The sequence below is a fragment of the Hibiscus syriacus genome, unplaced genomic scaffold (genome assembly GCF_006381635.1).
Source record: "Hibiscus syriacus cultivar Baekdansim isolate YM2019G1 unplaced genomic scaffold, ASM638163v2 tig00010968_pilon, whole genome shotgun sequence".
NCBI classification, from domain to species: Eukaryota; Viridiplantae; Streptophyta; class Magnoliopsida; order Malvales; family Malvaceae; genus Hibiscus; species Hibiscus syriacus.
Window position 1 is genome coordinate 64014 of NW_024062239.1, and position 12439 is coordinate 76452.

General features: G+C 33.0%; 2 protein-coding genes across 2 annotated transcripts; both read right to left on the minus strand.

The window, feature by feature from the left end:
- Window positions 1-9313: 9313 nt before the first annotated feature.
- LOC120204474 lies at window positions 9314-10621 on the minus strand. Its single transcript, XM_039204555.1, has 4 exons — window positions 10461-10621; window positions 10154-10258; window positions 10018-10075; window positions 9314-9676 (listed from the first exon to the last, which is right to left on the minus strand). The coding sequence occupies exons 1-4, from the start codon at window positions 10619-10621 to the stop codon at window positions 9314-9316; spliced, it is 687 nt and encodes a 228-aa protein (XP_039060486.1).
- Window positions 10622-10858: 237 nt separating this feature from the next.
- On the minus strand, window positions 10859-11347 carry LOC120204475. Its single transcript, XM_039204557.1, has one exon. The coding sequence runs from the start codon at window positions 11345-11347 to the stop codon at window positions 10859-10861; it is 489 nt and encodes a 162-aa protein (XP_039060488.1).
- Window positions 11348-12439: the final 1092 nt, after the last annotated feature.

The following is a 12439-nucleotide window of genomic DNA, read 5'->3' on the forward strand; positions in this document are numbered from 1 at the left end:
CTATTCCATCACATCATCGAACCTCTTCTCCACCATCACCTCATGATAAGCGACCGGCAAAGATGCCACAACATTTATCTCCATGTTCTCCACCTCCACGGGATGAGTTAGGGGAGTTACGTGGTAAGGTCAGTGCTTTGCGTAATGAGGTCGGCACTTTACGTCACGACAATGATGCATGGCGTGATGAGGTACGGTCTTTACGTGGTGAGGTAGATGTTTTACGCAATGACAATGGTGCTTTACGTGGTGAGGTATGTACTTTACGTGATGAGGTAGCCGCTCTACGTGAGATTGTTTCATCGTTGCAGAATGAGGTTCATACTCTACGTAATGAGGTAAGTTTGTTTAATACAATACTAAAAATGCAAATAACCTTTTTTCAGCATTATTTATTTATTTATTTACTGATTTATGAATTAATTTATTTTTAGCGGCTCGATAAGGTAGATGCTTTCCGTCGGGTTTTTCTTGCACGATGAGGTTCACACATCAGACGTCGTGCACGTGCCATTACGTCTCTTTTCACCCCGATAGTGCCAAGACTCCGTAAGAAGAAGCCTAATTCACCTGTCATCGTTCAAGAGACCCCTCTTATCGTTCAAGAGGCCCTTCTCATCGTTCAAGAAGCCCCTCCCACCGTTCAAGAGGCCCTTGTCATCATTCAAGAGGTCCCTCCCACCGTTCAAGAGCCTGATTCACATGGCATACTATGTCGACATATTGATAAACCCCCTCACGTGCCCGACATGATGGATGAGAGTTGGCTTTCATATGAGTTACCGGCCAGTACCATTCCTCAGCAGGAGAGGAGAATACTACCGGACATAATTCTAGATAATACCCTTTGGGCTAAGACTGCAATTGATTTTTATCTACATGAGCGGAGCCAAGGGTGTTATGCTGACATATGCCTAATCGACGATATGCATTTTTTTCTTGAGTGGTCTTGGTGGGGTGTTTTATTAGGGGTTGAAGAGAATGGCTATTTCGAATGGGGGGTAAGTCTTATATTCTTCTTATATAGATTTTTATTATTTTTTTTAAAATTTAGTAAATTACTAATATATGTATTTTTTTTATAAAACAACATATTTATGCATGAGTGTCACGTCTTCTGATTATAAGGAAATTGAAGAAAATAAAAAAGACGCGATGGACTATTATGCCTTCATTTTTTCACACAGCTCACTTGAAGGATCAGAGAGACTCTTCATATGTGTTGGGTAATGGAAAAGCCTATCTTTATCCTACGTCGTGGGAGGTCAATAAGGTTAGTATTTGATGTGCATATTTAAAGGTGTTCATAAATTTTATTTGATGTGCGCAATTGAATTATTATTTATGATTGCAGGTGTTTATCCCTATTATGGAACGTCGTCATTGGCTTCTCGTCGAGCTTCAGCTCATATCCCTGAAGACGATAGTATATGACAACATGTTGAATTACATACCATTGTCTGATTTAAAAGATATTATTTGTAGAGGATGGAGCACTCATTTGGCTAAATACTTGGATGCGATTGATTATTGGACTAATTTTGGAAACAAGAAGCCAAAAAAGTTCAAAGTTACAACGATGAGAGATGAGACAGCGCCACAACAAACGGTTGGAGCCAGAGGGGATTGTTGTCCTCTTGTTTGCATGTGCTTGGAACGTTTGACGACAGGAGGTAAACAGTTTCTACCTCCCACAGATAGAGATAGAGGTGAAGTAGGGTTGTGGTTTCATCATTTTATGGCTAGAGTGATATATTCTAGACGTTGCCTACCTGCATTCGCGTGTTGAAAGTGTGCATCAACAACCATTTGTTATTGGTAAGTTTGAGCAAGTGTTGTTAATATATATACTCTTTGTTAGTTTGAAAATGTTTGGTTTAAGTACCTAGAATTCAATAATTTGTTGTTTGTTGGTTTTAGATATGTAGAAAGTGTTGTTTGAGCAAATGTTTGGTTTCTGCAGGTTAATCCTGAAGTGAGCTGCGTGAATGTATTTGGATGTAAGCTCTTTATTGTTAGGAGGATTTGAATGTACTGTATGGGGCTAATTGTATTAATGTGTTGTTGATTTGTTTTTTTAGATGTGTAAATAAGAATTGTTTTTTTCTTGTTTAATTGATTTGTAAAATTTGATTTGTTGTTTAAGTCCATCTTTATCTGCATTATGTTGAAGGCAAAAAAGACTTGTTGAAGGTACACTTTTGCAACAATCGCAACACAAATTTGACTTTTGCAACAATCGTAACAAAAAATCGTAACGTGAATTTGACTTTCGCGTTGCGAATTCAAGGAAACCACCTTAAAAAATATAACAAACAACAATCTGATAAGTGATAACAACTGAACATATCATAGCAATGTTCAAACTCAAGTTACTAATGCATGTCTAACTGAAAATATGCATTCACACATAAAATACACATAATACAACGTTTGCATTTAAAAATCACCTAAGTTAATAAGTCCCAAAAGGTGAAACTGGTTGTGATTGAGTTTTTTTTATTGCGATTTTGATTTCCTTTTGCTTGGCACCATATGAGCTTTGGATTTTGATGAGGATCCATATTTTGGTACAGGAAAAGATGATTGTGATGGCACTGGTGATCCATATATCAACCTTGTATGACCACTTTCTTTGCACCGACTATATGTCGATATCCTCTTCTCTTCACCCTTAGATGGTATACGATCGTGATTTTTTGGTCGGCCAGGTAGCCTGCTATCCATGACTGGTGACAAAACTGTTTGTAAGTCATCTGGTATGTCCCACTCAGAAGGATGTGGAATAGGGTAGATAATCTCAACATAAGTCTGTCGATATACTTCTGTAGTGTAGCAATCCATAGCGTCTGCGCTTGAATCATCTTGGTTTAGATGAAGAGCAACTTTTATAACATGGCCACACAGATAACCAGATGTTTGCCATTTCATACAACTACACGTCTTTGCATTTAGATCGACAAGCCCATTTAAGTTATTATCTAATACTTCAAACAAAGTGTTTGAACATGGTTCAACTCTCCATGGCGTTGACTTCACAACACATTTCGTTATCTTTTTTTCAGTCCATGGTGTAACATGACATTCCAATGTTCATGTAAATTTAAATAAATAATACTTAGTAAAATATATAAATATGATAAGTTACAAATTTAAAGAAATAATACATGCATGGTTTCTTTTCTTGTAGTACCACTGCTGAATAGAGGCTAGAAAAAACTCCATTAACATAGTAATGGGTAATTTTAGGGAATGATGACTTAGAGCGTTGATTGATTCCGCACTATTAGACGTCATGAAACCATATCTTGCTCCAAGTTGATGTACTCTTGACCATTTTTCAAACTCGGCATCTTTTAGTGTTTGAGTACATTGAGGCAAAACATGTCTTAAACAATTTATATGCTTATTAAAATCCACTTCCGATAAGCTTTTATAGCCTTCCAGTATGTCCATTTGTGATTTTTATACCAGAAGACCTTGATTTTAGATTTTCTGTACAAATGAACACCAAAAGTCCATGAAAAGCATATGGGAAATACCTTCTAACAACGTTGTCAATTGAGTTTGCCCTATAGGATATGATTGTCAGATTGCTAATAGGACCTATGTAATCCCTAAGATGCCCCATAAACCATGTCCATGAATCAGAGGTTTCAGATTTCAACCCCGTAAGCTATTGACAGTATCCCATTGTTAGCATCCATGGCTACTGCTAATAAGTTTACTCCAAGGTATCGACCTTTCAAATGTGCTCCGTCAACTATAATAACTGGGAGCATGAAAGTAATAAACGAACGAACCTACAAAATAATATACACAAGAAATATAGTCATTTAAATGTGAAATGCATGTAACTAACAAAAATGAGTCAACAAAATTATATTGATTTACTAACCGCAGCACCAATGGCGATAAACAACAACTCAAAGCGTCCATCTCTATCTATTTTGATATGAGTTACCGACCCAGGATTTTTCAGCTTTAAATTGTGACAATAAGCCGGCAATTGGGCAAACGATGCTTCTGGGGACCACCTCAACAATTCCAAGGCATAACACTTGGTTCTCCAAGCTTGAGAATATGAGATACTAATCTTGAACGAGCATTCATGTCAGTCATAATTTCATGTCCCCGATATACCCTACCATTCAAAAACATTAACTCAGCCAGAAAACCACCCAACACCTTTTGTTTGCCTGTTTATGGTGAGGAAAAACTTGGGTTCTTGAACATGTATGTTTATCAATAAAAGTCCTAACTTGAAACATTTCACAATCTTTTATACTCTTTGCAATCATACGCCACGTACAGTTTTTATCAATCATACACTTTGTTTCAAAACGATATTTGCTTGATTTGTTAACTTTTAGTTGATAGTCATCTTCCACACATTTCGTATACAAAGTTATCTTCAAGTCTTCCTTTGTATCAAAATAATCATCTTTCTTGATACGAATAACTTTTGTGTAACAATCAACTGCTATCTTTACCAACTCTTCTTCCGGTATCTGAAGTAATTCTGGCATATTCCAGTTATACTTCCGTAGCATTATCTTCTTTTTCTTTTCTTCGGGGACTTCTTCTTCTTCAGGGTTATATGAATTACAGAATGGATGTTCAACATGTTCATTCACAGTCGTAACTTCCTCCTCGTTATTATCAATAACATCATCCTCGGCAGCGGCTGTTTCATCATCAAAATTCAGGTATTGACCAATATCAAAATCATTACACGCAGGGTTTGTTTCTTCTTCTGAAACATAATCAAAATCCAAGTATTGACCAAGATCAAAGTCCGGGTATTGACCAAGATCAAATTTTGAATACTGACTAGTACTCATAATTTTTTCTGTTGGCTCATAATCGTCTAACTGGTCAATACGAAAACCAGAATTGGTGCTGAAAGTTGATTGGGATTTGGATTAGGAAAAGGTTGTGGGTTTTGATATTTTTTTATATGGAAATGTGGTGAAACAAAATTTTCTTGGTGATGAAATTGTGGTGGAACCATTAAATTATGAGGTTCATAACAACGTTGTACATTGTGAGCACCATAAACTGGGGTTGAAGAACTTAGTTGATTACTACCCACTACTGACCCAACTTCACTACTTCTAGGTTCAACAACATACAATGTAACATCATCTTCTTGCGAAACACTAATGTAAGAAATGAATCGTTCAATATCTTCATTGTCGGTTAACAAATAAACTTTATCTTTTCTCTAATAAGATAGCCTAAATCCACAAAGAGGCTTTAAATTCAATTTCTTTGCAACACGTAACATTAGAGTTTCATAAGTTAACTTTTATAATGACAATTTTAGTTGAAGATTCATGGGTAAAGGCATATATTGTAAAACACCATGAACATTCTCCCATGACCCTCCAAAACACAAATCTATCTAAACATGATCAACATTAGATGATTCATTCTACAAATTGTAAATTAATTTACTAAACAAACGAGCTATAAAATACATATCATATCACTAACTTAGAGAAAAACATACTTTTATTAAGTTGATAGTTGATAATTTGGGAGAGAAATCATTGAAAAATTATATAGAAATAAAATTATGTAAAAAAAATTAGAGATGGGGAAGGATGTCGTTGGATATAAGAACGGATGTCACCGGAGAGAGTGATAGATGGAGATGGAAAGAGTTGTGATTTAGGGATTTAGGTTATGAGTTGATGCTGCTGCATAGTTATATATCCAAAACATTTGTGTTGCGAAAATAAAACCTGGTACGAAACTAAAATTCGTGTTGCGAATTCGAAAATCGAGTTGCGAAAACAAAATTGTCGTTACAAATTAAGAAATTGAGTTGCGAATTTCAAATTCAGTGTTACGAATTTGGAAATCGCGTTGCGAATTTGGAAAATCGCGTTACGAATTTGGAAACTGTGTTGCGAAATTGGAGTTCGCGTTGCGAATTTGTTGGTCATTTTCGCAAATCCAAAAAACATTGGTTAAAATCGTATATTATAAGGCATTTTGGGTCATTGAAGTTACTTTCTCTTCTTTTTATCTACAAATCAAACTAGTAAACTGTTAAAGTTTTGTGTTGATAATTTTTTATCAACTAAATTTTTTTTACATCGATGATTGAAAATTTAAGGTTCAAAGACTATTTTTATTCATGTAGTAGACTCAATTTATAATTTTTATCCTTATGTTTTTTCGTATTAATTTAGCCCTTAAAATTGTTAGGGACAACATCCTAGCCCTCGAAGTCCGTTGATTGTTTTGATTAACAAAAATGTGAATCTTATGTGTGTGTGGATTAAAAAATTAATTGACCCTATTCCCATATGTAATGGGAGTAAGGGGGAGGTAGGGTAGTAGGCTGCCCCCAACGTCAGGTTGAGAGCAGCTTCCGTGGAAGACCTCCGTTATGAATTGCCCTCAGTGGGACTCGATCCCACGACCATAAGGATATGAGCCTTGCGCTGTACCAACTTAGCTAGACGGACAACTCCGTGTGTGGATTAAAAGATTAGATTTAAATTATTATTAAATACAACGGTTAGAAAAAATCCAAAATCTTATTATTTATTTCAATGAGATAAGGAATTAGGTCAAAATTAGTGTTGCATTTAGTAAATATTTTAAATATTTTATTATTTTTTTAAATAAACGTGACATCATCATCAAGCCACACCAACAAGATTGGTTGACGTGAAAATTGTTGGCGTCCACAGATGCGGAAGAGTTACTATTGTGTTAGTCAAAAGGGACTTCGAAAGCTAGGATGATTCCTTTAAACAATTTCGAGAACTAAATTGATGCAAAAAAGTCACATGGCGGAAATAATAAATTAAGTCTACTACAGGGGCAAAAGTAACCCTTAAGCTATGATTTAATTAGGAGTTAGTAAATTCGGATATCAAATCTTATCCGATCCAAAATTTTGAATATCTAAAATTTCAGATAATTAAAACAGTGATCCAAATTTAATCCGAAGAAGATGGATATCGAAACATTTGATCCGTATATATTAATTATTTTGAAAATAATATATTTATATTTTTTTATAGAAAGCCGTTAGTTTTATTAAAAATAGAAAATATCCAGAATTGTAATGAAGATTTACAAGCATAACCGTAAACATAAACTAAATTATAATTATGACATTTTCCTTTAACTATTGACACAAAAACTAGCCACCTAGATCACACAATGACCAAAAAAGAAAATAATAACAAATCTAACCAATGCTCGAACAAAATAAAGATACGAACAAATCTGTCTGCATCAACAAACGAATCACAAAAGAGGATGAAGCTACTGAAGACTACCGACGAATTGAAAATCAAAGTCAAGCGGCGTGAGAAAACTATCTATGAATGCAAAATGCGTATTCAAATCAATCTAAGGGTCCAAAGTGGGGAAGATCAGATGATAAGAAATAAGTACCATCTTGATCAATCGTGGCGATGTCAAATCCAACAATGAGAAAAAAGATAAACAAAAAAATGGCAAAAAAATCGAAAGCTACCAAAAGGCAAAGAAAAACGTATTACAAATACAGAGATAAATGTGCCATAAAGACAGAGATAAACATGACATAAAGGCAGAGAACATGTCATAAAGATAGAAGTATTCTTATTAAAAAACTAAAAAAAAAAAAGCAAAGAAAAAACCACCGACGGGCGGCAATTGGCATAAAAACTAGTGCTGCAACTAGTTACACGAAATTAAAGAAGATAAAATTAGAGTGATCAATAAAATTGATAAAAATTGTAAAGAAAAAGAAAAAAATAAAACCGAGAAGAATATATTTATATTTTAAAATAATAATTTTTATTCACTTGACAATCCACAACAATCCACAGGACGAAGTTTATATAAAAGTAAATACACTTAATAAGATCACATGTGTTTAATATATAAACAAACATTGGATTGAAAAATATATTTTTAGTCACCCTTCCCTATAATTTGCAAATTACAAAAATACATCTAAAAGATGATAATAACGAAAAAGTAAACTCTCCCGTTAATAATTTGAAAATTATTTTTGGACTCTATTACGAAGATTTGCATTTAAAAATCTTTCATAAATTCCAAATAAAATTCGTTCTTAATTCTACTATTCTTCTATCGAACAATTACTAACAAATAAATATTAATCATATAACAGTAAAAAAATTATATCACACGACTGGGCCTTGGGCTAAAGACCCATTTTTTTTTTAATATTTGGATAATCCAAAATCAAGATTTTTTATCCATATCCGATTATCTAATTTTTTTCTGGATATTCAATCCGAATTATCTAAAAAAATCGGATCAAATATCTCAATATTCTAATTAGATCACCCGATAATCAAATCGAATTATTCAGATAAAATATTTTTACTCACACCTAAATTTAATGTTCAAGTTTTGTTAGTAATATCATTTTTGTAATAAAATGGTTTATGTCATTTTTTAATATGATGTTTTATTTTTTAAAAATATATTTAATTAATAAATTTTTAATCATGTTAATTAGAGTATGAAATTTAACATCAAATTTAGGTAACTAGATTGATGAATGCATTTGATTATAACAATAGATTACTTCAATTATTTAATCAAACATTTTAACATTTATACCTAAATATGGACTTTATCTGATCATTCAAAAATACTCAATCCTGATTTATATATTTTTTTTAATTCAGGTGCTGAGAAATTATTTTAGAATCTAGGTCATTTGTTACAATATACATGAATCTCGTCATGAGAGAATAACGAGTTTCATAAAATATATTTTAAAAAATAAAACTCATCAAATAAACTAGAAGAAAATTGTATGTTATAATATTTATTACCTGAATAGTCATTCGAAGAGTCTTACAATCAAAAACAACGACGGAACAAAGAAGAGACTAGTGGGGGCCATGACCCCACTTCCCCCAAAAATATTTAAAAACTAAAAGGTAAATTATACATTTGGTATCTAAATTATCATTTTATTTTTTTAAATCATACATAATTTTACTTTAAGTTTTAATTTGGTACCAATGGCGGATCCAGGAATTAAACCATGGGGGTCCAAAATAAATATTATAATATTCATTAATAAAAAAAATTACATTATTAAAAATCCAAAATAACAATTCATTCAAAATGCACAAAAAAATACTAAACACTAGAAACAATTACAATTGTTCTCGACGAGCTTTCATTCCTTGAAATCGTTTCAAGATTTTTTCATCATCGATTTGGACAAGAACATCTCTTTCTATATAAGTGACCAAACAATCATTTAGAAATTGATCACCTATGCTATTTCGTAACTTATTCTTCACGATGTTCATTTTAGAAAATGCTCTTCCACACTTGCAGTTGCTACGGGGAGAATCAATACCAACTTTATGAGCAAATAGACTTGTTGATACACTTGATGCTTCTTTGTCTCGACAAGCTTCATGGAAAGTTCACCCATATCTTTCAATACCCAAAATCTATCATCCCTCCGCATATCAACAATATAATTATCAAGTTGATCATCAAGGGCTAGTCTATTAACACTTGTAAATTCATCGGGATATAATTCAACAAGTCTAAGTATCTTTTGTTTGTCAAAAGAAGAAAATTTATCAAGTAGACTCAAAGAAGCCATACAAGTCAATAACTCTATACTAACCTCATCAAATCGGTTGTTTAACTCTTGAAGCTGAAGATCAATAACTCCCAAGAACACTTCAGTTCGAAAATGATGATATTAGTAGTATCCAACGACAACGTCTTTCTTCCCGGAGGAGTATACACAACATCCATATTATGAATATCAATGTTATTCTTGTTACAAAATGAAGAGATTATAGCAAAAAAGACTCCCACTCGTTTTCCCTCATAGTTGCAATCTTTCTTTAGTTAAAGTAACAAGTGACATAGCATTGACAATATCTTGATCTTTTCTTTGTAAAGCTTGTTTAATTCATTCATAATCCCAAATATTCTCTTCATCAAGTGAATCATGAAAATGAAATCAAATGACTCTATTACAAAACTCACATTATCGGCTTTTCTAGCATCATCACCATTTCGAGCATCGTTACCAATCAAATCAAACCTCCGTATTGTAGAATACAAATCAATGACATTCAAAATCAATTATAATGAGACCCCCAACGTGTATCACCCGGCCTACCTAAACCAAGCTCTTGGTTTAAAACCTTTTCCAGTCACAATTTCACCATTTTCAAAGGCTTTTGCAATTTTTTCAGCTTGTTTTCCTTTAAGCAAATCTTTTCGCCTACATGATGATCCAACAACATTCAACAAATTTCCAAGTGTATAAAAAAGCCAACCACAATCTTTATTTTCTTAGAAACGACAACAAGAGTTAATTGAAGTTGGTGAGCAAAACAATGTATATAGTATGCAGATTGTGTTCTCTCATGATTAGAGTTTTGAGACCATTAAGTTCACCCATCATATTACTAGCTCCATCATACCCTTGCCCACGAATTCTTGAAAAACTCAAAGAATGCTCATCAAGCAAAGAAAAGATAGCTTCTTTAAGAGACAAAGATGTGGTATCTCCAACATGAACAATTCCAAGAAACTGTTCTTTTATCATTCCTTTTTTATCAACATAACGGACACACAAAGCCATTTGTTCTTTTTGAGACACATCACTTGACTCATCTACTAGTATTCCAAAATAATCCTTACCAAGATCTTCCACAATGCCTTGGTAGTTTCTTTTGCACAACAATTGATAAGCTCTTTTTGAATCAAAGGTGCAATCATTTGATTATTTTTAGGTGCATTTTCAAAACAACATTTCTCAAATCATCATTCTTTTCTGCAATCCAATTCAAAGTTCAAGAAAAGTTCCCTTGTTACTTGATTAATCACATTCATCATGACCACGAAATGCCAATCCTTGATGTAAAAGAAATCTCAAACAATGAAGAGAAGTAGTCAAGCGGATTCGGTAGTCACTTTTAGCTTGCTCAGTTTGTTGGTCTAAAGAAACTTTCAAGGATGACTTAAAGTTCTTTAAATTCTCAAACTTTTGAAAAGCTTGATTATGAGCACTATTAATTCCACCAACATGTTTTCTAAACCGAACTGGCCTATTCCAACCTCTAAACCCATTAACAAAAAATGCATATCCTCCTGCAGCTTTGGTAGTTTCATTCTGAAACAAGTAACAAACAAAGCAAAATGCAGCATCTTTTGAAACACTATACTCAAGCCAAGAATACTTATTAAACCAAGATTTATTAAAGCGGCGTAATGTACCTCCTCTGAAGTCCGTTTCAGGAAATTTGTGCTTCTTTGGTTGGCAAACACCTCTTTGTATGTATTCTTTCCTCACTGCTTCTCGATCCATTGGATTATAATCAATAATTTTTTTCCTTTAGCCGGATCATGTGGAATAGAGATATCATTAACTTGGCTTTTCATCTCTCTTGATGCAAATGTTGTACTATCATCTTGTGTAATACATGTAGATCTCATTTCGGTTTTGAGTTTGGGGCATATTATTTGAAGGGAAAGAAAATTCTTGTTCGAGTTGAGTTGCTGAAGGTTGAGTTGGTGTCGGTGATAAGACACAAATTGGCACTAGTGAAGAACTTGCATCATTCTTTTTGGACTTTTGAAAAACCAATCCAACGTTCCATTCTTCTTCTTTCGTTGAGAGTTCATCTTTTCATCATTCATCTTCTTATACTACAATCACAAAATTTACAAATCACAATAATTATTGATTATAATTCACTATTAGTAATTATATTTATTATCAAAGAAATAAGATCTTAATTACTAATTAAATAATTTTAATGGATTCAACTTAAAAACTAAAATATCTAAATTGCTTCTACTTAAATTACACAAATTCAGTATACCATTTTTTCTCCTTCCCAAAAATACATATTAGTAATTTTACATCACAATTAACATTCAAATATTTTTCATAAAATCACTAAAATCTATTAAATTGATTCAAAATTTATTTTTATCTCTTAATTTTAACTCACACAAATTCAAAAAAAAAAAAATCAAAACTTACAAACTCAAATATAAATTTAACTAAATTTAAGAGGGTAAAAGAATAAGTAAGAACCTAATTATCTGAGGAAAAGAAAAGAGCAACAACTTACCTGTAGTTTGGTTGAGGAAGTTCACCGGAAAATCGCCGATGAACGGTGTCGTGGCGGGTGGTTTAGGCTCAAACAAAAGACTGAGAATTGAGTAGCAGTGGCCAGTGGGGGTTGGAGGCTTGGTGTAACACCCCAACCCGTACCCGACCCGAATACGAGTCCGAGATGTCACATTGACTTTTTGAAAAATGATTTCATTTCAAAATAATTGAGCATTTTAATTATATTAAGAAAATACGACCATATATGGTTCACTTGTGCTTGTTATAAAATTTTGAGTTCAAAAATACATATTTGTGAACAGTAAAATACTGTATGAA

Excerpts from the sequence above, each read along its gene's own strand:
- LOC120204475 (XM_039204557.1), bottom strand. The coding sequence starts at position 11,347 with ATGGATCGAGAAGCAGTGAGGAAAGAATACATACAAAGAGGTGTTTGC.
- LOC120204474 (XM_039204555.1), bottom strand. The coding sequence starts at position 10,621 with ATGGCTTTGTGTGTCCGTTATGTTGATAAAAAAGGAATGATAAAAGAA. Across the intron at positions 10,259-10,460 it reads TCAAGAATTCGTGGGCAAGG|GCGAAAAGATTTGCTTAAAG; the intron begins GTATGATGGAGC and ends ATCATCATGTAG. Across the intron at positions 9,677-10,017 it reads ATGCTAGAAAAGCCGATAAT|CTTCAAGAGTTAAACAACCG; the intron begins GTGAGTTTTGTA and ends ATTGATCTTCAG.